General features: G+C 36.4%; 1 protein-coding gene across 3 annotated transcripts in view; it reads left to right on the top strand.

Moving 5' to 3' along the window:
- The first annotated feature begins 1,292 nt into the window (after positions 1-1,292).
- The window catches only part of ogdha (oxoglutarate dehydrogenase a), a 38,543-nt gene continuing 13,142 nt past the window's right edge, over positions 1,293-26,693 (top strand). Inside the window, exons 1-7 of one of the 3 annotated variants that reach the window (XM_089119383.1) lie at positions 1,293-1,452; positions 4,117-4,534; positions 10,973-11,161; positions 14,565-14,654; positions 14,975-15,077; positions 24,151-24,266; positions 24,916-25,070. In XM_089119383.1, the coding sequence (XP_088975509.1) occupies positions 4,310-4,534; positions 10,973-11,161; positions 14,565-14,654; positions 14,975-15,077; positions 24,151-24,266; positions 24,916-25,070 (878 nt within the window). In that variant the 5' untranslated portion in view covers positions 1,293-1,452; positions 4,117-4,309. Of the gene's footprint in view, positions 1,453-4,116; positions 4,535-10,972; positions 11,162-14,564; positions 14,659-14,974; positions 15,078-24,150; positions 24,267-24,915; positions 25,071-26,693 lie in introns of all 3 variants that reach the window. The other 2 variants (XM_039665470.2, XM_039665471.2) reach the window with 2 other exon arrangements.

Here is a 26,693-nt window from a genome sequence, read left to right as displayed (position 1 = left end):
GTTTGTTTTTAATGATTGTGAGGTGCATTTTAAACATGAGTTTCAAAGCATTTTTTTTTTAGTGAATCAGTGTCATGAACAACTTGGCCCAGGTAATTGAAAATCTATAATGTAAATGTAAGCCAATTGCTATTAATCTTTTTAAAAAATTGTAGTCGTGAATGCTGGTGTACCATTTAGCAGCAAATGCTACTTATTTTCCGTGTTAATGTAGCTAGTATTTTTATAAATGATTCTAGTATTTTATAATGTTTTGAATTAGCTTTTAATTTTTTCAAATCTTTTTTTCATTTTAGTTTGTTTTAGCTTTTTTGTTGTGAATTTGTCTTTTTTATCATTTATATTTCTATTTTTCTTTAATTTATTTATAGTTTTAGTCCTTTTACTTTTAGTACTTTAACTTAACTTATTTCAGTTATGTGTAGGCAACATTTCAGATTTTTAAGTTTACATTTTTATATCTTTATTATGTCAGTTTTATTTTAATTAAATTATTTCATTTTGCTGATTTATGAAAATGCCAAGATGCTCTAAACGACAGAGAAGAAAGACGTGTGCAAGAAAACTATATTTCCCACAATTCTCACGCACAAGAATACTTTGCTCATTAATGGGCTATATGCACGCATAAGTTCCGCATTTGACGTAAGGATGCTCGTCCATTTCCGGTTGTGTAGATTAAAGCGGAGGAAAACCGGAGAAAACGGGATTATGGCAGAGTCTTCAATATTTACTGTCCTCCCGTCTTTGAAACGAAACGTACATACGTTTAGATGTAATTTGATATATAGTTATGTTTATTTAATATAATTTTAAAAAAGAAGCATAAACACAACGAGGGGTGTCTGTTTTATCTGTTTTTGTGACTAACGTTTCATTAGTATAACCATAGAGTATAAAATTCAATATAAATTCTCGGTATTGCATTGGACTCTATGATCGGCGGAAGTTATCGAGCATCCTTAATCCTTCACCGGAAATAACGCCGTGCATAGAGCCCATTATGTATTTAGGGCAAAATGTTTCCTGTGCAAATGAAATTTGAAATTGTCAATTTTAACTCTAACCAAAACCACGTGATCACATCACGTCGGAAGTAGGAACCTAACATAAGCGCTAGAAAACATTACAGACAGTTAAATGTTTTTTGTTTTTTAAGTGAGCTAATGCTTTTCCAGTCAAGAAATGTAAAATATTTTGAATATTGTTTAATAGAAAGTAAATTTTATTTAAGATTTGCGGATATCATGTGATGAAAAACGAATTGAAAGTTTCTATTCTCAGAAATTAGCGCTAAATCTAGAAGTGACGTAACGTACTAAAGCGGCTGACGTTCTTCATGACGGAGCTGCTGTTCTAGTAGTGTCGACTGTCACTCTGAGCAGCGCAGGGGTCAGTTGGAGCTTCTACCAACTCCGGTGCACGACCAGTTTACAATAGCTGTCGGATCAAGTAAGTTTTGTGTTAACACTTCCATCTGCCGTTAAAGGGAGATTTAATGACAGCGTCGGCAAATCCATACGAAGAGTCACGTTCCTCATTTCATTTCCTTTAGCATATTTCCTTTGGCTGCTTGCTCGTGTTTGGTGTAGCATAAAGTTAACTGATATTTGAGGACTTAAGTTGGTATTTATGCAGAAGGACACTTAACCATCCAGTTACAGAACCGCGTGCCTTAACCGACCTTAATTAGCTCATTATTGTTGCTAGGTCAAGGTTTTGTGTTCTACAAGGGAAATACATAGGGTTTGTGTCTTTATTCATTACACAAATACATTAAGCAATAGAAAAAATAGCAACCTAGTAATACGTTTAAATTGCATGATTGAACTCCAAGTATTAGCCTCCGATTTGATGGTTAGCATGGGCTGCTAATATTTTCATAAGAACCATGTTTAGTGAAAGGACATAATGATTGACACTCCGTGTCTCCAATAGCCTTCGACTAAGCATGACTGGTGGGTGGAGTTAGGAGTCTCCGGCCAATGGCGCTTTGAAACGCCTCAGTAGGCGGGCGTAGTTGAGTGACTCATCAGTGAATGGGAGTGGAATGTGGATGCAAGGTCAAAACATAGGCGTGTGGAGGGAGAGAAGGTTCCATGTTTATTTCAACCACATGGCCATATTAGTTTCATTTTAGCGGAAAAGGACACCGATATCCATTATTATTTTTTAAAAGTAGAGTGTAGTTCAGTTTATTACAGTAACTAACAACGGATTTGATTTATTTCTTATATAGGAAGTAAAGGCAATGCTTTGTCAAAATGTGAAGAAAAAAACTCTATGCAAAGTTGCATATGGCATATTGTGATGAAAAATATAAAGTTAGTGATGCCAGAAATACTTGTCTAGATATAAAGTAAGTAATTTGTGGTGGGGTTCAATGGTTGGCAGCGTAACATGAATTAATTGTTATGTAATGTTTTTTTTTTGCACATATGGTTTACTTTCTACACTCAAAGTGTGACCTATAAATAGCTTTTGCATATTAAATTGTCTCTTTTACCAGCATATAGTTTGTAGTATGTTATGTGGGTGATTAAAATAGACTCACCTTTGATCCCCATTTCTCTGTGTGCATTAGTAAAGAAAGATGTTAATTTCTATTTGCAACAAAAGAGGTTAAGTAAAAAGCATCTCAACTTTTTTTTTAACCTCATTACATCAGTGTTATGTGAGTAAGGCTCCTGTTGATAGGCAAAGCAGCAGTTGGGTGAAAAATAAATTCAAACTTTACTTAATTTTTTCATCATTCGATAAACACTATGTATAGCTATGATTGCTGTGTGCCTTAAAGGATTAGTTCACTTTCAAAAAAAATTCCTGATTATTTACTCACCCCCATGTCATTCTTAAGTCGAAAAAAATAAGGTTTTTTGAGCAGAACATTTCAGGATTTTTCTCCATATAATGGACTTTAATGGCAACCGGTTTGAAGGTCCAAATGTCAGTCTCATTGCAGCTTCAAAGGCTTGACTCAATCCCAGTTGAGAAATCAGGGTCTTGTCTAGCGAAACGATCTGTAATTTTCTAAAAATTAAAATAAAGATGATACTTTTTAACCAAAAATGCCCGTCTTGTACTATTTCTGAGATGCGCCATGCATTACGTCATCACGTTAGAAAGGTCACGCGTGACATCATTAAACATCCAGGATATGCACACGTAAGGACCATTTTAAACAACAATCTGACGCATATAAATATGTGTCATTCAACATAGAATAACTTTGAACTGTCCTCCTACTCCAAACTTGTAAAAACTGGGTCGGTACTTCCAACTACTTCAAGCGTGACCTTTCCAACGTGATGACGTAATGCATGGTACCTCAGAGATGGTACAAGATGGGCATTTGTGGTTAAAAAGTATATAATTTTAATTTAATTTCTTTTTTTTAGAAAATGACCGTTCGCTTAACTAGATAAGACCCTTATTTCTCGGCTGGGATCGTGTCGAGCCTTTGAACATTAAAACATTTGAACCTTCAAATCGCATTAAATGGATAAAAATCCTGGAATGTTTTCCTCAAAAACCTTTATTTCTTTTCAAATGAAGAAAGAAAAAATGGCAAACTTGGATGACATGGGGGTGAGTAAATTATCAGGAAATTAATTAAAAGTGAACTACTCCTTTAACATAAGAAACTCCAGCCAAAACACTTGACACAATTTTTATTACTCAAGAACTTAGTGTAAAAACACTAAGTCTTTTATGGTTTACTAGGCCATGAAGGCATCATGTTCTCAAAAATAAGGTTCTTTTGGAGCTCTTGTTCTTTATCATGAGCTTGACTATCTCTTTGACCTTTGTCTGGGCTCTAGAGGTGACCGTTGTGCCATGGAAAGTACTAAACTCAACTGCATAAACCGATATGAAAGATTACAATCTTGGCTGTATGAAGATGTTTTGTCTTGATGATGATTGCAGCTACTGTTGTACTTGTTTATGAACCGTTTGTTTTGCTTTTGCACTAAAAATCTCATTAAAACCTCCATGTCATACACAGGGTAGAAACTTCCCAACAGCGAGCGTAGTAATATCAAATCTATTTGTCTTTAAATTGCTGAGATAAACTGCACATTTTAATGCTCCTCTGATTTACTTTTCTGTTTTCAGACTTTTCAGTGCAAAACGCAAATAGGAGTATAAAGGTCAAGGGCTTTTGGAACGTGTCCATTCTTCCCCTGGAAATTAAAACCACATTTTCCATTTTGGGCTAAAGAAGGTGGTGACACTTCTCTTTTCTATTGTGGCACTGGGGACATCCAGGAACTTGTGAGTGTGGGTGGTGTTCGTTCAATAGACTGCGATGCACCGCTTAAGGACTTGTGCGGCACGGCTTCGGCCAATCACTGCCTCTCAGACTGCTAAAAATCTATCACAACAGAGGCCAGCATCCACCCCAAGGACGTTTCAGCCATTCAGGTGCTACACTGCACCGGTGGCCGCAGAGCCGTTTCTGAATGGAACGAGCTCCAACTATGTCGAGGAGATGTACTATGCATGGTTGGAGAATCCGAAGAGTGTGCACAAGGTAAGAGGCAGAGGACATGCTGTTGGATGATTTGAGGAGACCTCTCTGTTGTCTTGTCCATTCTCAAACTAAAGTTTTGGGTCTTGGGTGTTATAAGATATAAGACTGAATTTCCATCTGTATTATCTGTCTGATTATCTCTCCATCTGTCTACAGGTACAGTAGCAACTTGTGTGTCATAGATCACATTACTGGGATCCCTGTTTGTATTTTTAGAGCAGTCATGGGAGTGTGCATTCTAGGACATACTGACACACACAGCTGATTCATTATGGGCATTTAGTTGTTTTAAGCCTCCTCACTTCTAATGAGGTTTTATGTAATAAACCTCAATTATAATAACAACCTTAAGTTCAAAAGTGAGTTCAAGGTCCAGACTCAGATTATCTTGAGTTAATGTTTTGCTCACCGTCCTGTGGATGGATATTTCCACCCATCCCTCAGGGCCTCAGGCAATTATGTTTTGGCCATCTAGATCATGTATTCTCTTCATGTTTAGAAGGAAGGGTACAGCCCCACCAGTTGCTACATTCCTATGGTTTCTTTATCTGAATTACCCCACTTTACTTGATTCAATGTTTGATAAATTTAAACTGCCTTTTAAGCATTAATGCATACATGTAAAATCCTACAATCCTGATTAGTCTTTGTTAAAAGAAGAAAGATGTACTAAAGACAATATGGATTATTGACTTTGTCATTTGTCCCCACATTCTTGAAAATAAAATTTTTTCATAGTGCTGGGTATTGAAGCTGATTTCACAAACTTATAGGATTACGATTTTAATTTGATATTTATTCATTTGGATATCAGGTATGGATATATATCAGTACATCATTTGACAGTTCGTCAAAGTGGTCTAAAAATTAAAATGTAGACAATAAAATCATCTTCTCTGGAGGTCTTAGGACCAAAAAATGTGCATTTAATCATTGCATTCGGTCTGATGTCCTTACCTGCCTTTCAACTTATAGGGCCCTATCATACACCCACCGCAATGTAGCTCCAGGCGTGATGCAAGTGTTTTTTGCTAGTTTAGCCCGACGCAGTTTTTTTTAATTTTTTTTTATATAACCTTTATTTTACCAGGTAGGCCGATTGAGAACAAATTTTCATTTACAACGGCGACCTGGCCAAGATAAGGTGATAAAAGTGCAAGACAACAATAAGTTACACAATAAATACACAGGGCACAAAAGACAGACAAAAAACAAAAACAAAAAAACAATAAGACAATACAAGGTCAAAAAAGGGAACATATAACTCTATTAAGTAACCAAAATTAAAACACTCAAATGTTTTTATGTTAAAAAGGTATAAATAAATTAAATCAACTCTGACAATGCAGCTGAAAGAGGTTCATTGTACCATGCAGACAAAAGAAAAAAAGGCTAAAAACAATTAACAGGTACATATATCAGTCATGTGTTCCGAGAGAAGTTGTTTAAAGGCAACAGGTGATCTAAGTGCTTCAAGTTTTAGGGTTTTTTGTAATTGATTCCAGTCCTTAGCTGCTGCAAACTGGAAGGATTTTTGGCCAAATGCTGTGCGGACTTTCGGGGTGACTAAGGCAATATACCTATTAGACCGAAGACTACGAGATGGTAGAGCAATTGAAACTAAACAACTTAAGTACGACGGGACTTTGCCAAGCAGAGACTTATAAATAAGTTGGTACCAATAAGTTAAACGCCGAGTAGTCAATGACTTCCAGCCAACTAATGCAGCTGGCAGTGGTGGGTATTGTAAGGGGCATTTGTAACAAAGCGTATGACGCTGTGATAGACAACGTCCAGTTTTTTCAACAAGGAGTCTGATGCAGTTCTGTAGATGACATCGCCAAAGTCAAACATCGGAATTATAGTCATTTTTGCCAAAGCAAGTTTGGCACCATAAGTGAAAGAAGCCCTGTTGCGGAATAGAAAACCAATTCTACATTTAATTTTAGAACTTAGTTTGGTAACGTGCGGCTGGAAGAAGAGAGAACTGTCTAAAAAAACACCTAAGTATTTATATGTATCCACAAATTCTAACTCAGACCCATCCAGCGTAATGATGTTAGGTAAACAAGCAGGTACTAGCAAAGAACGATTAAAAAAGCATACACTTCGTTTTACCAGAGTTTAACAACAACAACAAAGGCATATTGAATAGAATTAAAACTCTCCTGTAGATTTTTGAGTACAGTATCTAAAGAAGGCCCTGATGTATACACGACGGTATCGTCTGCATGAAGATGTATTTGAGAGTCACCAGCAGCAGGGGCCACATCATTGATGTAAAGAGAAAATAGAGTCTGTAGGGCAGTTAGCTTGAGGACGAAAATTTAAATGAAAAGCGTGGCCTGCTTCAGCAAAATGCTTATTAAAGTTCTCTAAAATCTTAACCTTATCCGTGATGATGGTATTATCTAGTTTTAAGGCTGTAGGAAGTTGGGAAGAGATAACTTTATTCTCCAGTGTTTTGACAGTGTCCCAAAACTTTTTGGAGTTTGTGTGGCAGGCAGAAAACTTCCGTTTAAAGAAGTGAGCCTTTGTTTCCCTAATTACCTGAGTATATTTGTTTCTAACTTCTTTAAAAAGTTGCATATCACGCGGCTTGTTTGAAGCTAGCGCGGTACGCCACAACTTGTTGTTATCATTTTCAGGTCCTGACCTGCGCCACAGCAAATACTTTAGTGCCCATGGTCGTGCTGGTCTGAAAATGAGATGTGTTCAGGCGCGTTTTTTGCGTGTTGCTATTTTGAGACAACTGAAATTGTCTGCGCCATTGGTGCCAACCAGAGATGTATAAAGTACTAGAAACCCAGACTTGAGTAAAAGTATAAGTGCTCTATCAAAAAAGTGACTCGAGTAGAAGTTGAAGTGCTCTTTAAGCACCACACTTAAGTAGAAGTACTCTACATTTTTGTACTTAACCCTCAGGTGCTCTTCATTTCGGAGTCACACTTGTTATCTTCCCGGTCAAAAGTGACCGGACACCTAAAAATGAAACTTTCTCCATCCCAGTAAAACCAATGCAATTTATTTTTGTTCTATAATATTTATTCTTTTTAATTTAGTATTTTGAGACAATTTAAATGAATTTATTAATATTTATGCAATATTTATGGTTTATTTTTGCCATAGAAAAATATATATTATTTTCTATATATATATTATTTTCTTCAAAAAAATATTAATGCAGTATTTTAGTTTAATATAGAGTCCAGGCCTTCAGAAAAAAAATATTTTTTGAAGAAAATTAGCACCATCTGGTTACAGTATAGAGAAAAAGCGTAGAATCATGGTGTAACCACTTGATGGCATGTACAGCTCTCTATTGAGAGGCATGTGAATTCCCCAGCTGTTTATGAACACATTTTTGTTGTTGGTGGTGGATTTGTGTATATATAGTTGAAACAATCTCAAAAACTATTTCTTATTAAAAAAAATGACAAACTAATATTCACAATTTTTTTTTCTTTATTTTTACAATTTCCCATTCATTTCCTATGGGGTCATTTTTGACCAAAGACCACAAGTGTGACTATTTTTTTTTAAGACCACTTAACATGCTCAGATCATGACCTCAATTTTTTTGTGTGTTCACATACATAATGCCATAAAAGTCACCAAGTTTCGTAACATCGCGATGAAGCTGTGATTTTTAAAAATTCAAAACATACTTTTTGTAATCAAAATTTATTGGTGTGTATGTGTATAAAAGTGTGTTTGTATGTGTGTGTGTGTGTGTGTGTGTGTGTGTGTGTGTGTGTGTGTTGGTGGGTGTGTCTGTTTTGCACTCTAGATGTTGTAGAGTGTCACCCCTTTCTTGTGGTGTACTTTTTTTTTTTTAGAATTGTGGCCGATTTGTAGATTGTACATACAAAAATTCAGAGAATTTTTTTTTGTATCAATTTCCCATTCATTTCCTATGGGTTGTCATTTTTGACAGAAGAGCAAAAGTGTGACTCATTTTTTTACGACCACTTAAATTGCTCGAATCATGACCTCAATTTTTTTGTGTGTTCACATACCCAATGCCATAAAAGTCACCAAGTTTCGTAATTTTCTGAAGAAGCTGTGATTTTTAAATATTCAAAACAGATTTCTTTAATCACAATTTATTGGTGTTTTTGTGTATAAAAGTGTGTGTGTATGTGTGTGCGTAGGGGTGGGTATGTCTGTTTTGCACTCTTGATGTTTTACAGTGTCACCCCTTCAATGCTGAGCACTTTTTTTCTGCATCGTGGCCGATTTGTAGATTGTACACACAAAAATTCTCAAAGTTTTTGTGTTTTTGTCAATTTCCCATTCATTTCCTATGGTCGGTCATTTTTGACCGAAGAGCACAAGTGTGACTATTTTTTTTACGACCACTTAGCCAGCTCGGATCATGACCTCAATTTTTTTTGTGTGTTCACATACCCAATGCCATAAAAGTCACTAAGTTTCGTAACATTCCGATGAAGCTGTGATTTTTAAAATTTCAAAACAGAACATTTTTCGGTCAGAAATGACCAAAGAGCACCTGAGGGTTAAGTATTGCAAGTAGTTTATTTTAAAATTCACTACTTAAGTACTAAAAGTAAAAGTACAGTTGTGTCATGTAATTATTAAAGAAATTATCAAATAAGGCGCTTTGGTGGGATACAAATTTGCTTTGGCGGCCGCCAAAAAATGTCATTGCAGGACAACCCCTGCATGCATTAGTTGTCAATGTGTGTCAATCAATACCATTACCCTATAAAACTGGCTTGTGATTTAGGCAGCATGAAAGCCAACTTGCAACGAATGATTCGTAACATTTTTATAATTGTAACGAGTAACTAGCAGAACATTAAAAAAATATCGAAGTAAAAGTAGTTTAGTATCAGCCTATAGGCGGGTACGTAACAAGCTTACATTCTGCTTATTACACACACAGGGATACGCAGCAGCACACAAACAAAAGGATTATTATTGTGTATATAAAGAAAGATATGGTGGAATTCGGTATGTCCCGCAGATTGTCTGCTTGTGCCTTAACCTTGCACACAAGCAGATCCGTTTCCTCTCTGGAGAAGTTTTCAGTCTTTCCGCTTGCAAGCTCCACAATGTAAGCCGTCATGGTTTGAGCACAACTGGCTTTTGAAGGGAATGGGAGATGAGACTCTGATTTATTGCATGTTATGCCCAAAATACACCCATTACTCATTAACCACATCAGTGGTTCACTCTAAGCCCCCCTGCAGACCCACCGGTGGGTCCAATATTGCATCATCATATCATTTTAAAAAATCTCTAAGTTGTGCGGCACAAAACTAGACGTGGTATTTTTTGAAAGCTTAGAACCTCAGCTTTCATGACAACCCCATCACTATTGTATTTATGTTACATAGAATAAGGTACAAGAGAATGGGTACAACCATTTCAGACCATGCAGACTATTTCTCTCATCATTAAACTAGCAAAACTGGATTCGGACACGCCCTAAGTGCACTTGCGCTTTATGTGCTTAGGTCGTTAAAATAGGGCCCTTGTATTTCCATACCTCCGTGCACCCTACTCACACGGACATCACACATCATCAGCATGTTGTAGACAGTCACCGGACAGTGTAAACAAACAGCAGCCGCCTTTAACAGATCCTCCTGATCCAAAACAATGAGTTATGCTGCGTTCATGCCATGTTGTAACCGTATTTACGAGATGGCAACCCGTGACGTTCACATCTTTAGACTCATATTTATGTGAACTTGATATGAATGCTACAATGTTCAGTTCATTCATCAACAAATATAAAAACACGATAGACTAATCGATTCTTGGGATGTAGGAATCGATATCAGATCGTAATGAATCGTTTAAAATGGAGAAATCCATATTTATTTACCCAGCCCTACTTTTAAACTCATTCAGCAATCGCAAGCCATTGTGGTATGCATATTGCGATATGTACATTTGCGATATTTAGATATATCGTGCAGCCATATTGGAAGTGCACACACAAATATTTAATGTCACACAAACTTGTCAACACTGCCCCACGACTTTGAATCACTACTTTATATTACTCTGTAACAAGGTGGTAATGTCGCTATTACAACTCACAGTTTCATTGTTAGTAGAGAGACAAAGTACCAGCATTATCTGACATGTTTTGTTGGTCCAAAAACAAAATAAATCCCCTCATGTATTCCACAGATGTTTAATTTAGTAAAAAAAAATTTTTGTTTTTCTTCACACTGTTTTAAAACCTATTGGAAAAGGACAGTCACTGTGGATCAGTCTAGACTTCTGTACCATGTTAATGGTTCATTCTTGTTTGCTGCATTACTAGATCTTGAGTGATTCAGTAATGAAAATGATGCAGTAATATCATATCCAAAAATTCAGTATGTCTGTTTAGCCATTGATTGCAACTTAATTGTCTACATAAAGAGTCTAAATCATTATTCTTTTTCTGTTCTCTAGTCTTGGGACATTTTCTTCAGGAATGCTAATGCTGGTGCTCCTCCAGGTACAGCCTACCAGAGTCCTCCTCCACTAGGAGTGAGTCTGGCCGGGCTTACTCAAGCCCAGTCTCTGGTGGGGGCTCAACCGAATGTGGAGAAACTGGTGGAAGACCATTTGGCAGTCCAATCCCTCATCAGGGCTTATCAGGTACGGAGATTTTAAAAACGCTGTGCATTTTTTTTTTTTTCTTTAAAAATATTGGCTTGAAATTGATATCTCAGTGCTGCCTTTAATGAGTTTGCAGCTTGAACCTTTAATAAGGTAAGAGATCTATGCATTTAGTGTTCATTTTGAATAAAAAAATTGAAATCAAAATGGATGCTTTTGACGCTATTTGAGGTCAAAGGAGAACATTCACTAAGCAGATAGCAGAGGTCGATCGGTAGTTTGCTAATTCACAATGACTGAAAAATCTGGCAAATAACTTATTACTGATTTCAGAAAACATCAAATGATAAGAATGCAAACTTTATTCCAAAATGATCGATGAAAAATGTTTTTTTTTGTGTGTGTGTGTGTGTGCACGTGTGTAGTGTACTGTACTCGCACACCATACATGCGGTAATTGCACTGACTGACACACCACGAAGCTTGCAAAGCACAGAATGCGAATCCCATGCAAATTTAGTTATCTTTTATTGAGCTTGAATGGTCAAATACACAGTGAATAATGTCAAAATGGCCATTGTTCCTTGTTGTCAATGAGAAATAAATAAAACTACTGTACCTGAAAGACTTAAGTTTATTTAATTTGTATCTTTGTTCTGTTGTATTTGTCCTATTGTTTGTAATTTAGCTCATTTTGTTTTTATTTTTAATAACCACGATCGGATTGGCAAGTATCAGCTAGGGATGCAGCGATTACCGGATTTCACAATTAACCGCGCTTTAAAACGTCGCGGTTAATTAATCGTAAAGATTATGCACTGTGCGGAAGAGTGTTCCGTACTGAACAGAAATTTTGCAACTAACACAACACGAACACAAAGTTGCACCAGCGGTACACCAGCTTAAAGTGCTGTGCTCATCAGTCACTATGGCAAAGGGACTAAGCAGCGATGCTCTATTTCCTCTTTTTGTATCTGAATACAATGCAAAAAAGAGCTCTATTCGGTATGGTTTTCTGTGCGCACACACCCGACCCGAAGCGTGCAGCCGTGCACAATAGACACATAACGCCCACAAATACTGAACTGAGTTCTCTTTCGTGTCTGAAAAGACAAATACACACAACATTATCTCTAAATGTCCGTTTTGGACAGTATTCATGTAAACTATGTCGGTTTGTCTTAAACAGTTATAAGTGTATCGGATGTCCATCAGTGCTATTGGATCCACATGTCATTGGAAATGATCCGACGTCTTGAAGGGATAGTTTTTAAACAAAAATATGATATAATGACTTCTAAATGATGGCCTAAGACACGAAACGAGCGGTTTGTGTGAGGAAACGAACAGTATTTATATTGTTTTTACCTCTTGTAACCACAGCCACAAAGCGCCCTCAGATCACTTGGACGTGGCTGTGGTTACAAGAGGTAAAATCTATATACACTCACCGGCCACTTTATTAGGTACACCTGTCCAACTGCTCGTTAACACTTAATTTCTAAGCAGCCAATCACATGGCGGCAACTCAGTGCATTTAGGCATGTAGACATGGTCAAGACAATCTCCTGCAGTTCAAACCGAGCATCAGTATGGGGAAGAAAGGTGATTTGAGTGACTTTGAACGTGGCATGATTGTTGGTGCCAGAAGGGCTGGTCTGAGTATTTCAGAAACTGCTAATCTACTGGGATTTTCACGCACAACCATCTCTAGGGTTTACAGAGAATGGTCCGAAAAAGAAAAAACATCCAGTGAGCGGCAGTTCTGTGGGCGGAAATGCCTTGTTGATGCCAGAGGTCAGAGGAGAATGGCCAGACTGGTTCGAGCTGATAGAAGGGCAACAGTGACTCAAATAACCACCCGTTACAACCAAGGTGGGCAGAAGAGCATCTCTGAACGCACAGTACGTCGAACTTTGAGGCAGATGGGCTACAGCAGCAGAAGACCACACCGGGTGCCACTCCTTTCAGCTAAGAACAGGAAACTGAGGCTACAATTTGCACAAGCTCATCGAAATTGGACAATAGAAGATTGGAAAAACGTTGCCTGGTCTGATGAGTCTCGATTTCTGCTGCAACATTCGGATGGTAGGGTCAGAATTTGGCGTCTACAACATGAAAGCATGGATCCATCCTGCCTTGTATTAACGGTTCAGGCTGGTGGTGGTGGTGTCATGGTGTGGGGAATATTTTCTTGCCACTCTTTGGGCCCCTTGGTACCAATTGAGCATCGTTGCAACGCCACAGCCTACCTGAGTATTGTTGCTGACCATGTCCATCCCTTTATGACCACAATGTACCCAACTTCTGATGGCTACTTTCAGCAGGATAATGCGCCATGTCATAAAGCTGGAATCATCTCAGACTGGTTTCTTGAACATGACAATGAGTTCGCTGTGCTCAAATGGCCTCCACAGTCACCAGATCTCAATCCAATAGAGCATCTTTGGGATGTGGTGGAACGGGAGATTTGCATCATGGATGTGCAGCCGACAAATCTGCGGCAACTGTGTGATGCCATCATGTCAATATGGACCAAACTCCCTGAGGAATGCTTCCAGCACCTTGTTGAATCTATGCCACGAAGAATTGAGGCAGTTCTGAAGGCAAAAGGGGGTCCAACCCGTTACTAGCATGGGGTACCTAATAAAGTGGCCGGTGAGTGTAAATACCGTTCGTTTTCTCACAAAAAGCGCTCGTTTCGTGTCTTAGGCCATCAATGTGTACTTACATTTACGAGTCATTAAATCATGTTTAATCTGGACTCCTCTGTGCATGCTCTCTGAGGTGGACCCCATAGACCTGCATTATATGACTGATAGACACAAACGGTTTGACCTAAAAATATCAAAATTTGAACTACTATGGAAACAAAGACACCAAAGACAAAGGGGATGCCCAAGATGAAAGGAAAAAGGAAAATACGGAATGTTTACAAAGCATTTCTCTTTAATTCCAAAGAAAGAGATTGATTATTGTTTGTCATTTTATAATTTTGTGCCATGTTGTGGCAGCAATAAATAACACATTAAAATCTGTTGTTGAGTGTTCGTGTGATATTATACATTAGTAGTGTTGTGAAATTAATTTTGATGCATAATAATCTTGATAATTGTTAAAGCGTGATTATTTCTCAGACTATAATCGTACTTGCGAAATCTGTAATCATTGCATCCCTAGTATCAGCATTTATTTACCTGATAACGATAGTTCCATAAAGCAGCTCTTGGTGCCAATTAATCTGTGAAATTGAGATATTGGTCGACCTCTTGCATATAGTCCCATTTGGTTTAAAATACCAAATTTTGCAATACCTCTTTTTGATTGCATTGTTTCGCATCGTATATTTGTGACACTGTGAAAGGATGGGCTCAATTTCACAGTCATGGGATCTGCTTGGTGAACTCCTAATGTCTTGTGACTGCTGTTGCCTTGTTTTCAGGTAATGGGGCATCACAATGCAAGCCTTGACCCACTTGGCATCAGTTGTGTAAATTTTGACGAGACCCCAGTAGCTACTGGGTTCCAGCATGTTGGTGAGAAATGTTTTCTGTCTTCCACAGCTCAACAGACCAATATTAATGAGCCTGTTTTGTGTGATTGTCGCTTTCTCCTTCCCTTTATCTGTCCCTCTTTCTCCCATTTCACACTTTCCCCTGTTTTTCAACTCTTATACCCCATCCCCCTTTGCACTCGACACTTAATTTCATCTTTGATGCATTCTACATCCATCTTGTGCTCTTGCTGCACATTCTCTTCTGTACCTTCTGTCTCCCCCCTCTGTATCTTTTCCTTGTGGGTGGTTCTGCGTTCGGCTCCCATGTTTGTGGGGCGACCCCTTGTCTCCTGTAGATACGTGGTCACCACGTGGCTCAGCTGGATCCTCTTGGGATAATGGATGCTGATCTGGATTCATGCGTTCCCACTGACATTATTACGTCATCGGATAAACTCGGTGAGGAATTATGAATGTCCGCCAAACTATACACGGTTAGGACTCAGATGTTTTGTCAACTGCTTTCTATGACAGTTGGTGATTGAATTTCAACTTCATCTTCATCATTTACTCAAAACGATAGGTATTGTTAAACTTTTCTGGAAAGCAGTTTTAGACTTCTTTTTTTTACTGATTGTTTTGATTCTGGATTTGCAGTGATGAAGGGCAGCAGCACTGTATTTGGCTTCACATATTTGGCATCAATCTAAAATTGACTTGCTGTACAGTATCACACTTGAGGTGGCTGCAAGTCTTGAAAGACGCGCTTTGCTCCATTCAAATTACTTGACAGGAATTTGTAGTGACTTGGCCTGATCACATGCTTTGAACTTGCAGTTACATGCACACTACTTTCTATTTTCTGAACACTGTTTGGTAAACATGGCAACATTATCAAATATGACAATGTCCGACCATTACACTAAAAAAAACGTATTCAATAATTGCCCAATAGAGGTGGGAGTACATCCATCAAATATTTTAAATAAATGCATTTGAATAGGAAAATAGTTCTAAACAAGGCAGAGAGGGTCTCCTAGCAACACACAGCTGTGTTTCATTTTTGACAGTTTTTGAACGTTTTGTGTGAGTCAATGACCCATAAATTCACTGGACACTTGCTCTGGCTTCCAGCAAACACTTTTGACTATGGTGGCTGGTTTCCCTATTTTCACGTTCAATTGCCCATAACTAGGGCACTTTTTCAACAGGTTCCTCAGTGGGTTTCTGAGTGCGGAATGGAAAAGTTTTGTCTCGTGACTATCATGTCTCACATTCACCCAATTGCCATGTACGGCTCTAGAATTGAACAATGTACGGGGCTCGCTAAGCTGGTCGCATCTTGCTGCACTTACAGAAGAGGAAAGCTCACAGAATCTTTTGCAATCTGTACATTGTTCCCACATGTAGAGGAACATGCAGTACATAAAGAATGTCATATTTAAAGGGTGCATATCTCCAAAAATTTAATTTTCTTTGCTCTTTTGAGGAGCAACATTTTATTAATATAATATACTTAGTACACACCTCTCAGGGCCCTTCCCATTCCCGCACCATTTAAGCAAATTACACTTTTAAATGCAATACATTAAAAAATAATAATTCAACTAAAAAAGGTCAGAGAGAAGGCTGAAAGCTAAATCAGGACTGTAATGTGGAAAAAAAAAATATTTACCATAAAGTTTTGCAAGTAATGTGTTTAGCCTCTCAGGAGCTAGTCTTTGCTTTGCTTGGCAGTGTGTGGGACAGTTGTGTAGGCTAGAGCTGCATGATTCTGGATAAATTGAGAATCACATTTTTTTCACAACTTTCCCCATGGTTCTGAACGGACATCTAAACAAAATAACAAGAAATTGACTAGAGGTTCTGACAATGTTAATTGCTGTAGTCTATTAAATCTCTTTTTTTTTTAATCGGTTTGAATATGATTCAATGACTCCCTCATAAATACCTATACATGACAACCCCTGCGTCCCAATTCGCTTACTTATTACTTCTTTTTGTTAAAAAAAATGTACATATTTTTGAGTGTGTAGCGAAAGAGTAGGCAAGCTTTGGGACATACTACCTCGTCATCTTTAACGGCAGCTCTGTCGCATGCATCCTATCACGTAAACTGACCTGTCAATCATCTCGTCACAGTTAAATCCTCCATTCAATTTAATTTAATTTCTTACTGTTTCGGAGAGAAATTTTGTTGCACGTTCATCTGCCAGTCGTGGGTCTTTCATGCAGAGACTCTCCGAATGTGTTTGCAGTTTGAATGTAATGATGCATTTTAAAGTTAGTGGCTAAACTTATCTTTACAAAAGTTCACAATGCTTATTCATATGCAGTATAATAATGTAGCCAACATTGAATAAATACATTTTTGTCGAGATCACAATATTTGAATGATTAATCGTGCAGCTCTAGTGTAAGCTGTGATGTAGATTGAGCCTTGAAGCCGTGATTGTATTGCTGCAGCATTAAGGAACTGCTTGGTTTGGTGCCTGTTGTGATTTAAAGGAAAGTTGTTTTATCTGGAATACAAAGTTGTGTGGTTTACCTAAGCGACCAACTCTTTTTACATTTCATTAGTGAACTATTCAGTGCTGTAATTAATGTTTGTTAGTCTCTCTCAATGGAATTGACTATGTGAGGTTTTGGGAATCACTAACTCCAGTGGATTTTTTTCCCCCTACTACTGCCTCTCCAGACCTTACATATGTCAAGAAGCGTCTAAGTGCTTTAACGATTGGAGGTAGGCTTTAATGACAAGCAGTTCTGTGCCTCTTGGTTTATAGCTTTGTTTTAGTAGTTGCAAGTAGTTTTAGCTGCTTTTTTTTGTGTGTATTTGTGGCAGTGCTGTTAGCTTTGTGGCCAAATTTGTAGAATTTGAAAAAATCTGAATGTTCCTTGTTATCTAAGAATGGCAGCTATAACTACTGTTTAGATAAAAAAAAAATTAAAAACATCTTTCTGAAAATGAATATATAATATATTATAAAACATTATAGTAGTTAATTTAAATAGAGAGACTGTGAATCTAAAGGAATTCTAATGGAGCTTTACTATTCCTTGTCTTGGTGTGTCTTCATTTAACAGCACAATATACAGTATATGTTTGTTTAAATGTGTGTATATATAAAGTTTAGAGTTGGTAAGATTTTAATTATTTAATGTAGAATATTTTTAAGGTTTTCAAATGAAGTCTCTTATACTCACAAAGGCTGCAAATTATTTGAGCAAAACAGTTAAAAAGTATTACATTTCAAAATGTATTACATTAGAAAACAATTATTTTAATTTATTCCCTTTTGTCAAAGAAGAATTTTCAGCAGCCGTTATAGTTTTCAGTTGTCACGTGGTCCTTCAGAAATCATTCTCATATGCTAATTTTGTGTTCAAGAAACATTTCTAATCAATATTGAAAATTGTCATTTTGTACAGCTTAATATTTTTGTGGAAACGGCAATACATTTTGTTCAGTATTATTTAAAGAAAAGAAGAAAAAAAAACAGCATTTGTAATGAAATTATTTTTTTAAACTATATAATAGTCTTTACTATCACTTAAATTTAAAATAAATTTAATGCATCCTTGCTGAATAGAAGTATTACTTTGTATACTGAGAAGAACTAGTGTAGTTTAAATGGATAGATGCTTGAGCCACACTTTGTTTTAAACTTAATATTTAACATGTATGTATGCTTTGCTTATTGTTTTGTTTATAGTTAAATAACGTTAAGCTTTTGGGTGATAGTAATGTGATGATGATACTTATGTTGTAAGATGGTGACAAAATAATGTAAATTTCTGTTTTTGCTGTTGTGTTGTGGCTTTGGAGAACTTAACTGTTATATGTACATAAATGCAAATTTTTATTTATTTATTTATTTTTACCTTGCATTACAGAGTCTGAATTTCACTTTGCTGAAGTTTCTCAAACCTGTAATTGGGACAAGGGTAATTGATATGCTCTAAACAGCTGTCCGAATACCAAATAGTAAGAGTGGAGTATTAATGCCTGTTTTGCATAGCATTCTGTTAGCAGCATTTAAATTAGCCAGAAAGACAAAGAGATGTGACATGAGTGTGTGCCAGCACATGAGTCTGTGTTTGGTGCTATGGTGAATGGCTCAGCAGTCTACATGAATACTGTCATACTTCTGTAATGTCCAGAATCCCATCCAGCGTTTAAAAAAAATTGATTTTCCATATTTAAAAAGGACAGAGAAATTAAGAATTAAGAAATTAAGGACTCTTAATTTCTGAGTCCTATGTTTTCCCTTTTTACATTTTTAAAAGATTACTTTCGCCTTAGTTTTATTTTTTAGCTTCATTGCTTTTAATAGAAATTTGGACTTTGCCAAATTATACACCAAAATGTTTGGATAATGATTGTAGCACAATATGCTATTGATGTTAAAGGAATATTTTATTTATTATTTAAAGCCTATTGTAATTTGTGCCATGTTGAATACCACAAACTAATTTCAACTCATCCCTAAGTTTGTAAAATAAAGAAATGTCTTTATAGTAGTATGTAATACTACTGTAAACACATTTCAGTTTTTATTTGGGTTGTTAAGATAATACATTTTATTTGTTATTTTAATTAGGTTTTTTTAAAGCTCCATTTTCTGTTTTAGTAATTTTGTTGTGCTTTTTTAAATTACTTTTTTTGTAATTTAACTTTTTGTTACTTTTTGTACTTTTGTTTTTTTATATTTCTATTTCTTTTATTTCAGTTTTAGTGATTTTAGTTCAACTTAGACGAAAAACTAAACTTTTTAGTAAGTTGTCAAGGCAACATTTTTCATTTAATTAATTTTTTTTAATTTCAGTTATCTAAAATTATTTGAATAGTTTTAGTTTGTTTACAACAATGGCCTTCTAGTCACAATGACCCATTCATAAGTGTATTATTTGGAAACCCGTTTCTTATTTGTTTTTATAAACATAAGTCATAAACCAAGTGGTAATCGGCAGCCTGACATGTGAACCATACATTTTAAATATCCCGGAATATTCCTTTAATATTTTGAGATTATAGTCATAGTCATAATATATGTTATTTAAAGATATTAGAATACACGCACATTTATGAAATCTTTAATTTCTTGAAGGGATGTGTATGTGGACATTGTGTTTGGTGTTAAGAGTGCTTCTGCTCAAGGTCTGGCTTTTTTGGAGAGTTTATTTTTGTGCCGAGTGCCTTTTTGGTGGCTTTACTGTACGGTACGCTATCATCAGATGTGGTGAAGGGAAGCTTTATGTGATGGTTAATGAAGTCTACATGTTTACTTTCTCTTGTAAAATCCAACAACAGACACACACCTACACTTTTCTATTCACCCAAACACACACACACCCCTGGAAACTAGTGATACACAAATGAAAATTCTGGGCTGAAACCAAATTTTTTACTTCTTTAAAATATTTTTTTGTGTAATTGTTAATTATTACACTTTTTAATTAATTTCATGAATTGTACCTAAACATCTAAAATAATAATCATTTATTTAAAAGTAGGGTAGGCAATTTTCTGAGAAATTAGCAATAGCAAGTTAGCTTTAAAGCATAAGATGCCTCCTTCAAAACACGTTAATGCATACAACACGGAGCAAACAAAAGCATCGCAAGATACGGAGTTAAAATACCTCTTGTCTCAAAGTGCATACCATTGCAATAATAATGAATAAAAAACAGCTTAAAGAGCACTGACCTGTACCAGTTTCAACGTTTCAACATCATTTCAACGTTGATAGTTTTGCCATTAAAACGGATAAATTCGAGTCGCAAACCGGTCCGAGTATAACGCCATGGGTTTCTATGCCTTTAAAATTATAGTTATAGCGTGAACGCAACATAAGCTCTTGTGACTGAGGTCTTTCTAACGCTGTATAGCATGTAGCAGAATGAAAACGTGTGATGTATGCGCGAGCAGGGTGCGTGGTTGTATGGAAATACATACATTGATAGGCAGGTAGGACATTGCTGCATTCGGACCGAATTCAATGATTAGGCATACATTTCATGGCCCTACGCCTTTCACAGATGAGATACAGTAAATACAAATACATTTTAGAGCCAGACCGATATATCGGCAGGCCGATATTATCGGTCGATAATAGGCATTTTCCAAACTATCGGTATCGGCAGTTAAAATGGGCGATAAATGAATATTTAAAAAATAAAATAAAAACGGACAAAACACGCTTGAACCATGTCATGAGTGTTGGAGTTGTATGGTTTGTCCACCAGAGGGCACTACACCGTTCCTGTTGGCAACACTCGTTGAGTTGGTCACGATACATACATTGTTTGAATAACAATTAAAAGAACATCCCCATCAGTTCTCTTAAAGGGTTAGTTCACCCAAAAATGAAAATTAAGTCATTAATTACTCACCCCCATGCTGTACCAACCCCCTAAGACCTTCGTTCGTCTTCGGAACACAAATGAAGATATTTTTGATTAAATTTGAGCGCTGTATAACTACCACATTGGCTCCTAAGGGACTGCCTCTTGACGGCCCAAAAAGTCAATGAATAAAATGTTTAAATATCCCAAGTGACTACCGTGGCTCAACTATATGTTTATCAAGCGACGCGAATACTTTTTGTGCGAAAAAACAAACAACTAGTCACTTGGGATATTTAAACATTTTCTTCATTGACTTTCTGGGCCGTCAAGAGGCAGTCCCTTAGGAGCCAATGTGGTAGTTATACAGCTCTCAAATTTAATCAAAAATATCTTCATTTGTGTTCCGAAGACGAACGAAGGTCTTACGGGGTTGGTACAGCATGGGGGTGAGTAATTAATGACTTAATTTTCATTTTTGGGTGAACTAACCCTTTAACTCAAATAAGCATGACAAAATTTGTGACTATCATGTCCAGTTTTGGTGCTGTTAAATACGCCGAGAGTGAAGCGGAATTAGCTAGTAATAGTTGCGTTACGTTGTACAGTGTAGTTGACTTGACTGTCCTTTTAACTTTTGACAATGTGACTGAAGTATTTCTTTAATAGTGCATGACAGTTATTGCAATGAGACGTATCATCTCTCCTCGGCCTGTTATATTGAAAATTTATGTTTTACAATTTGCAGTATGACGTTATCCATTGCTAAATTATGGCTCATCATAGACTAGCTAACCACAAAGCTAGCTAATGCCACTATCATCCGTCTGTTTTGTTGTGACAATAAAAGAAAAAATAAAAGAAAGAAAGTTTTTTTTAAATGCATTATCATATTGTTTTAGTTAAAACTCAAAAATAACCACAAATAACTAATGTTATGGAAATCTGTTAATATTTTGTTGCACGTTTCTGAAATAATAAAAAAAAATATCGGCCGATATATTGGAATATCGGATTTTAAAACCAACAAATATTTGTATCGGTATCGGCTTTCAAAATCCTTCATCGGTCGGGCTCTAATACATTTAGACCACTTAACTTAGTGATTGCTATCAGGATGTGACGAGAATTTCAACTAGTATAACAAAAAAATTATTTAAAAAAAATCACCTACCCTGCGTTAAATAATCAACACTTAAATAAAGTTTACTGAAAATTCTAATTGCACACAAGGCAATTTTATGTCAACCTTTTAATATTAGAATCGTTTCTACTCCTATTTGTTGGTGGAATATAAGATTTAAATGAAGGCTGTCAAGACAAATTTATAATTTATCTTCAAGACAAATTTATTCATACATTAAATGAAGACCTCATTAACAGCTTAAGTAAAAATATAATGAATATATAAAGTGCATATATTTCGCAAAATGCTCTTCTCTAGAATTATGTTTTCTAGCTAACTAATGAGATCTAGACTTTTCTGAATAGTTGAATGACTTTCCTGAATAAATGTAATGTTTCAAAACTTATTGTTTACAAGCTGTTTTATTGACGTCTTTTCGTGGTTGATTCACTGACCGATTACATGAGACATTATATATTTCAGTAATTTTTTTTATATCTTTCAACATACCTTCTGATGTGAATCATGTTTTTGCTGCTTAAACTAAATCAGCAAAGTTAGAAAGTCGAGACTGTTCATTATTAAAAGTAACAGTTTTTTGCGACTGCACGGAATAGATGCTGAACAGTCAAATTGTGCCATCGGAGGAGCGCTAACTAAGTCAAATTGTTGTTTCAGCCGAAAAATGTTTGGTAGGGAAATGTTGGTGCATCCCTACTAGAAATAAGTTCATACTCCCTCTCTTCTTTCCTCTCTCTGTCTTACTGTCTTTAGTGCTCTTATTAACACCATTATATAGGTTAATCTCTCTCTTTAGCACACCTGCTCAAATGCCTTGAGGTGCATGTCTGTCTTTTTTTACACATCCAAAATGGTCGATACAGACAGGTCAGTTTCCATTTGTGCTGCCCTATCAGTATCTCTGAACTGCTTAATGCATGTCATGTTTGACTCTTTGTATGAGCCTCAGTAATTTGTTAATTTATTAAATTAATTGCTCTGCCGAAATATACTAGTATTCAGAGAAACAATAGGTGTTTTAATATTCAAAGACTAAAATGTTCTGCCAGGCTGTTAACTCGCATGTTGTGGTTTTTGAATTAGTAGTGCTGCTGTGGGTTATATAGAATCTGTGACCAGGGCTTTCTTGTAGGTTTTGTGTGATCCACCCTCAAAGGTTTATTAAAACTTGAGCTGTCAATAATATAAGCTCATTGTTAAAAGGTCATCCCCATGTAAGGTTTTTTAATTCTAGATATATCAGAACTGCACATTTTGCTATAAGTATATACTTAAGTGTAATGTATACAATAAAACTGTAGGCTATATGAAATGGTAGTTTTTGACTTGAGCTGAATAAATATAATATAATACTATATCATTTAACTACTAAATGAGATCTTTACTGTTCAATTCATTGTAGTTCACAATCCAAAGATGTACGGTTGCTTGTTTACATATTTAATTCTGGATGCATTTAATGCAATGATAAAATTAACACCAATAATATATTGACAGTGATAATGATGTTAATTAACCAATTTTTTTCCTTCTTTTTTTTTAACCCCCAAATTCTCCATCTCTCTACTTATCAATTTTTCAACCACCTTTCTTTTCCCTCTAAATCTTAATGTTCTTTTTTATGTTGTCCGCTTTGCTGTTGTTTATAACTATTATTAATAATAATAACATTCGTCATGCTAATGGCTGGAGCATTTTGTTGTGTTTTCTTATCATTCAATCCACCATGTTTCTGATTATGCACGGAATCACTGACATCCTCATGTTTACTCAATCCCGCACTAACCTAATGTTTTTTTTTTCTCTCCCTGTCTGTCTTTTTTTTTTCTTGTTTCACTGTTCCATTTATCTCCTCATTCCCTCTCTCTACATATGGACTTCTCTTCCTTTCGCTTTACTTTATTTCCCTCCATCCCTTATTCACATGCATTGGCATCCATGATGGCTCTTCTCTTTTCTGTTGACCCTGTCCCTCTCCCTTTCCACCGTTCCCTTCTCTCTGGTATGGGTTGGACGTGTTGTGTGTTTGGCTGACAGGTTTCTATGGGCTGGAAGAGTCTGATCTAGATAAAGTATTCCGCTTGCCCACCACCACCTTTATTGGGGGCAATGAGAGCGCTCTGCCCCTCAGGGAGATCATCCGCCGCTTGGAGGTGAGTGAGGAACAAGGAAGTTAAACAGCTAAAAAGATCATTTCTTATTTTAATTCACTCCCTCAGAAACTGTTTTTTTTTATCTTTGAAGAGCCACACTCTTGAAAAAACAACAACATTTTTTTCATTCATGTATTTGTTTATTTTAAATTATATTACAGTAAATCACAAAAAAAGTCATGGGTCCTTTGAATGTTGTTTTTATTTTTTATTTTATGTGATGTGCATCTTTAAATTAAATATTAAATAGTTTTGCTTTACAAAAACGACACTCTTGTACATGTTATGCTTAAAAATAACTGACTGATTGTTAAAATGTCAATATATATATATATATATATATATGTAAAATATCAAACCATGTGTTCTCAGATTCTACTTTTTAGTCCGTTTTAGTCAGTTCTCAAGTTCACACAGGAGTCCTACATGGGAAACCACAGGTGTAGTTCATCACATTAGTTTATGCACATGATCCACTAACATTTGACAACCAGAAAGCGCCACTGGGCATTATTATTTGAAAAGTTGTATAATTTGAAACATGACAAACTTCTTTTTGTGAAATGGCTGGGTTCTGTAGTGCGGTGTAGAATTTTCTTTCAGTTTGGAATAAAACAATTACGTGTTGCTGAAATGTTGTGTTTCTCAGATGGCATATTGCCAACACATAGGGGTTGAGTTCATGTTCATCAATGACCTGGACCAGTGTCAGTGGATCAGACAGAAGTTTGAGAGGCCTGGGGTCATGCAGTTCAGCCTTGAGGAGAAGCGGACACTGTTGGCTCGCATGGTTCGCTCCACCAGGTACACACATAAAGGCCAAACATTGGAAATACATGCATTATACCTCTCAGAATGTTTGCATTGGTCTGAACAGACAGTTGTCATTATTAAATAAAATGGTTGATTGCACCGAATCTTCGCACCAAACATTTGTCTTGGTGTGACTATTCTTTTCTTCCCTACTATGACGCATACTCGAGTGAAGCAGCTTCTTGAACAAAAAAATTAAGGAACTTGATTTTGTTCATCAGGAATTGATTGGATCGGTGTCGTTAGAGATGTCATTTTACATAAATTCCCATGATGCATTCCAAAGTCTGTTTTGGCTGTTCATTTACACCTCAACAGTGTTTTGAGGGCCTGAAACGCAAACTTTTGAAAACAGGTTTCAAAGTGCACGTTTTTGAAAACTATAACGGTTATAGACCTTATTCAGAGCAGCGCCATGACAGGTATGAAAGTGAGGCTGTGAGGGATAGACTTACCGTGTATCCAATGGCATTAGCTGTAAAAAGCTGAATAAAGCTCCTAGATTACTTACAATTTTCCACAACTAACATTGTCGGGAGTTTTTTGTCAACTGAAATTTCTTGGAAAGATGTTTTTCCAGTGTTTTATGAGCAGAACAGTCCGAAAACACATTAAATAACAGTACAGCCCATTGAAGAGATGCATGTCTATCCCTCACAGCCTCGCTTTCATTCTCATTAAAAAACAAAGATGGCGCTACCGTGAATAAGGCGTATTGTCTCAGTGTAAACTTTCAAATTTGTGAAAACTGTGATGTCATGCACATGTTCAGTCACATAGTTTTTCTATACAGAGTGACCTCGCAAGCTACTGACCTGGTATGCGTAATACATGTTTTTTAATCCTTTTCGTGGATCCATGTGAATGGGGCTCTTTTTGATAAATCGATACGACAGATTAACATTAATTGCAGTGGGTCTATGACCGATTCCTGTCTGTCCTTAAAGGGTTAGTTTATTTTACGCTTAAAGCCCTGTTTTAAGATAGTTTTTGATGAAATAGAACGGTTAAGTTTGAAATTTGGACAAATGCTGCTGTCCCGATAATTTTAGGTCTCTGTGTTAGCACCCCCCCCTTACCTACACAATGGTTGTATATGTGCACTGGAACAATCATTCGTAAAACGAATTAAACTTTAGTCTACAAAGACAGGAAAATCACCGAGTGGTCTGGGGTGTTCACTGATATGCAGAAACAAAAATCGCTGCAAAAGATGCTTTCCAACAGGTTTTATCATAGTTTTTGTCCGACTCCATTGACTTGATTTGATACAAAAATGACGATAAAACCTGTTGTAAAGCATCTTTTGCAGCAATTTTTGCAGCCGTTGGATCTGAGCGGGAAGGATTAACTCTGGGTTTTGGAAGGGGTGTGTCGTGTTTCTGCCCTCTCACACCGAGACACAGGTTTGTGTATCTGAGTATGGCGACTTCGGTTTTATATTGCGTATCATTACAGGCCCATTCAAATAGCTTTTAAAACTGGCAATCTTAAAGTGGTTTAAAACATCTCCACTTAAAACGCTATTGGTCTCAACTATTTAAATAAAGTTAAAGAAATGTGACTTCGCCTGAAAAAAAAAATTCAATTTAATCCCTGTATAAGCATTCAAAA

Source organism: Pimephales promelas, chromosome 14, assembly GCF_988280905.1.
Source record: "Pimephales promelas chromosome 14, fPimPro1.hap1.1, whole genome shotgun sequence".
NCBI lineage: Eukaryota > Metazoa > Chordata > Actinopteri > Cypriniformes > Leuciscidae > Pimephales > Pimephales promelas.
The sequence above is the reverse complement of the archived record's forward strand: the minus strand, read 5'-3'. Positions and strand labels throughout refer to the sequence as shown.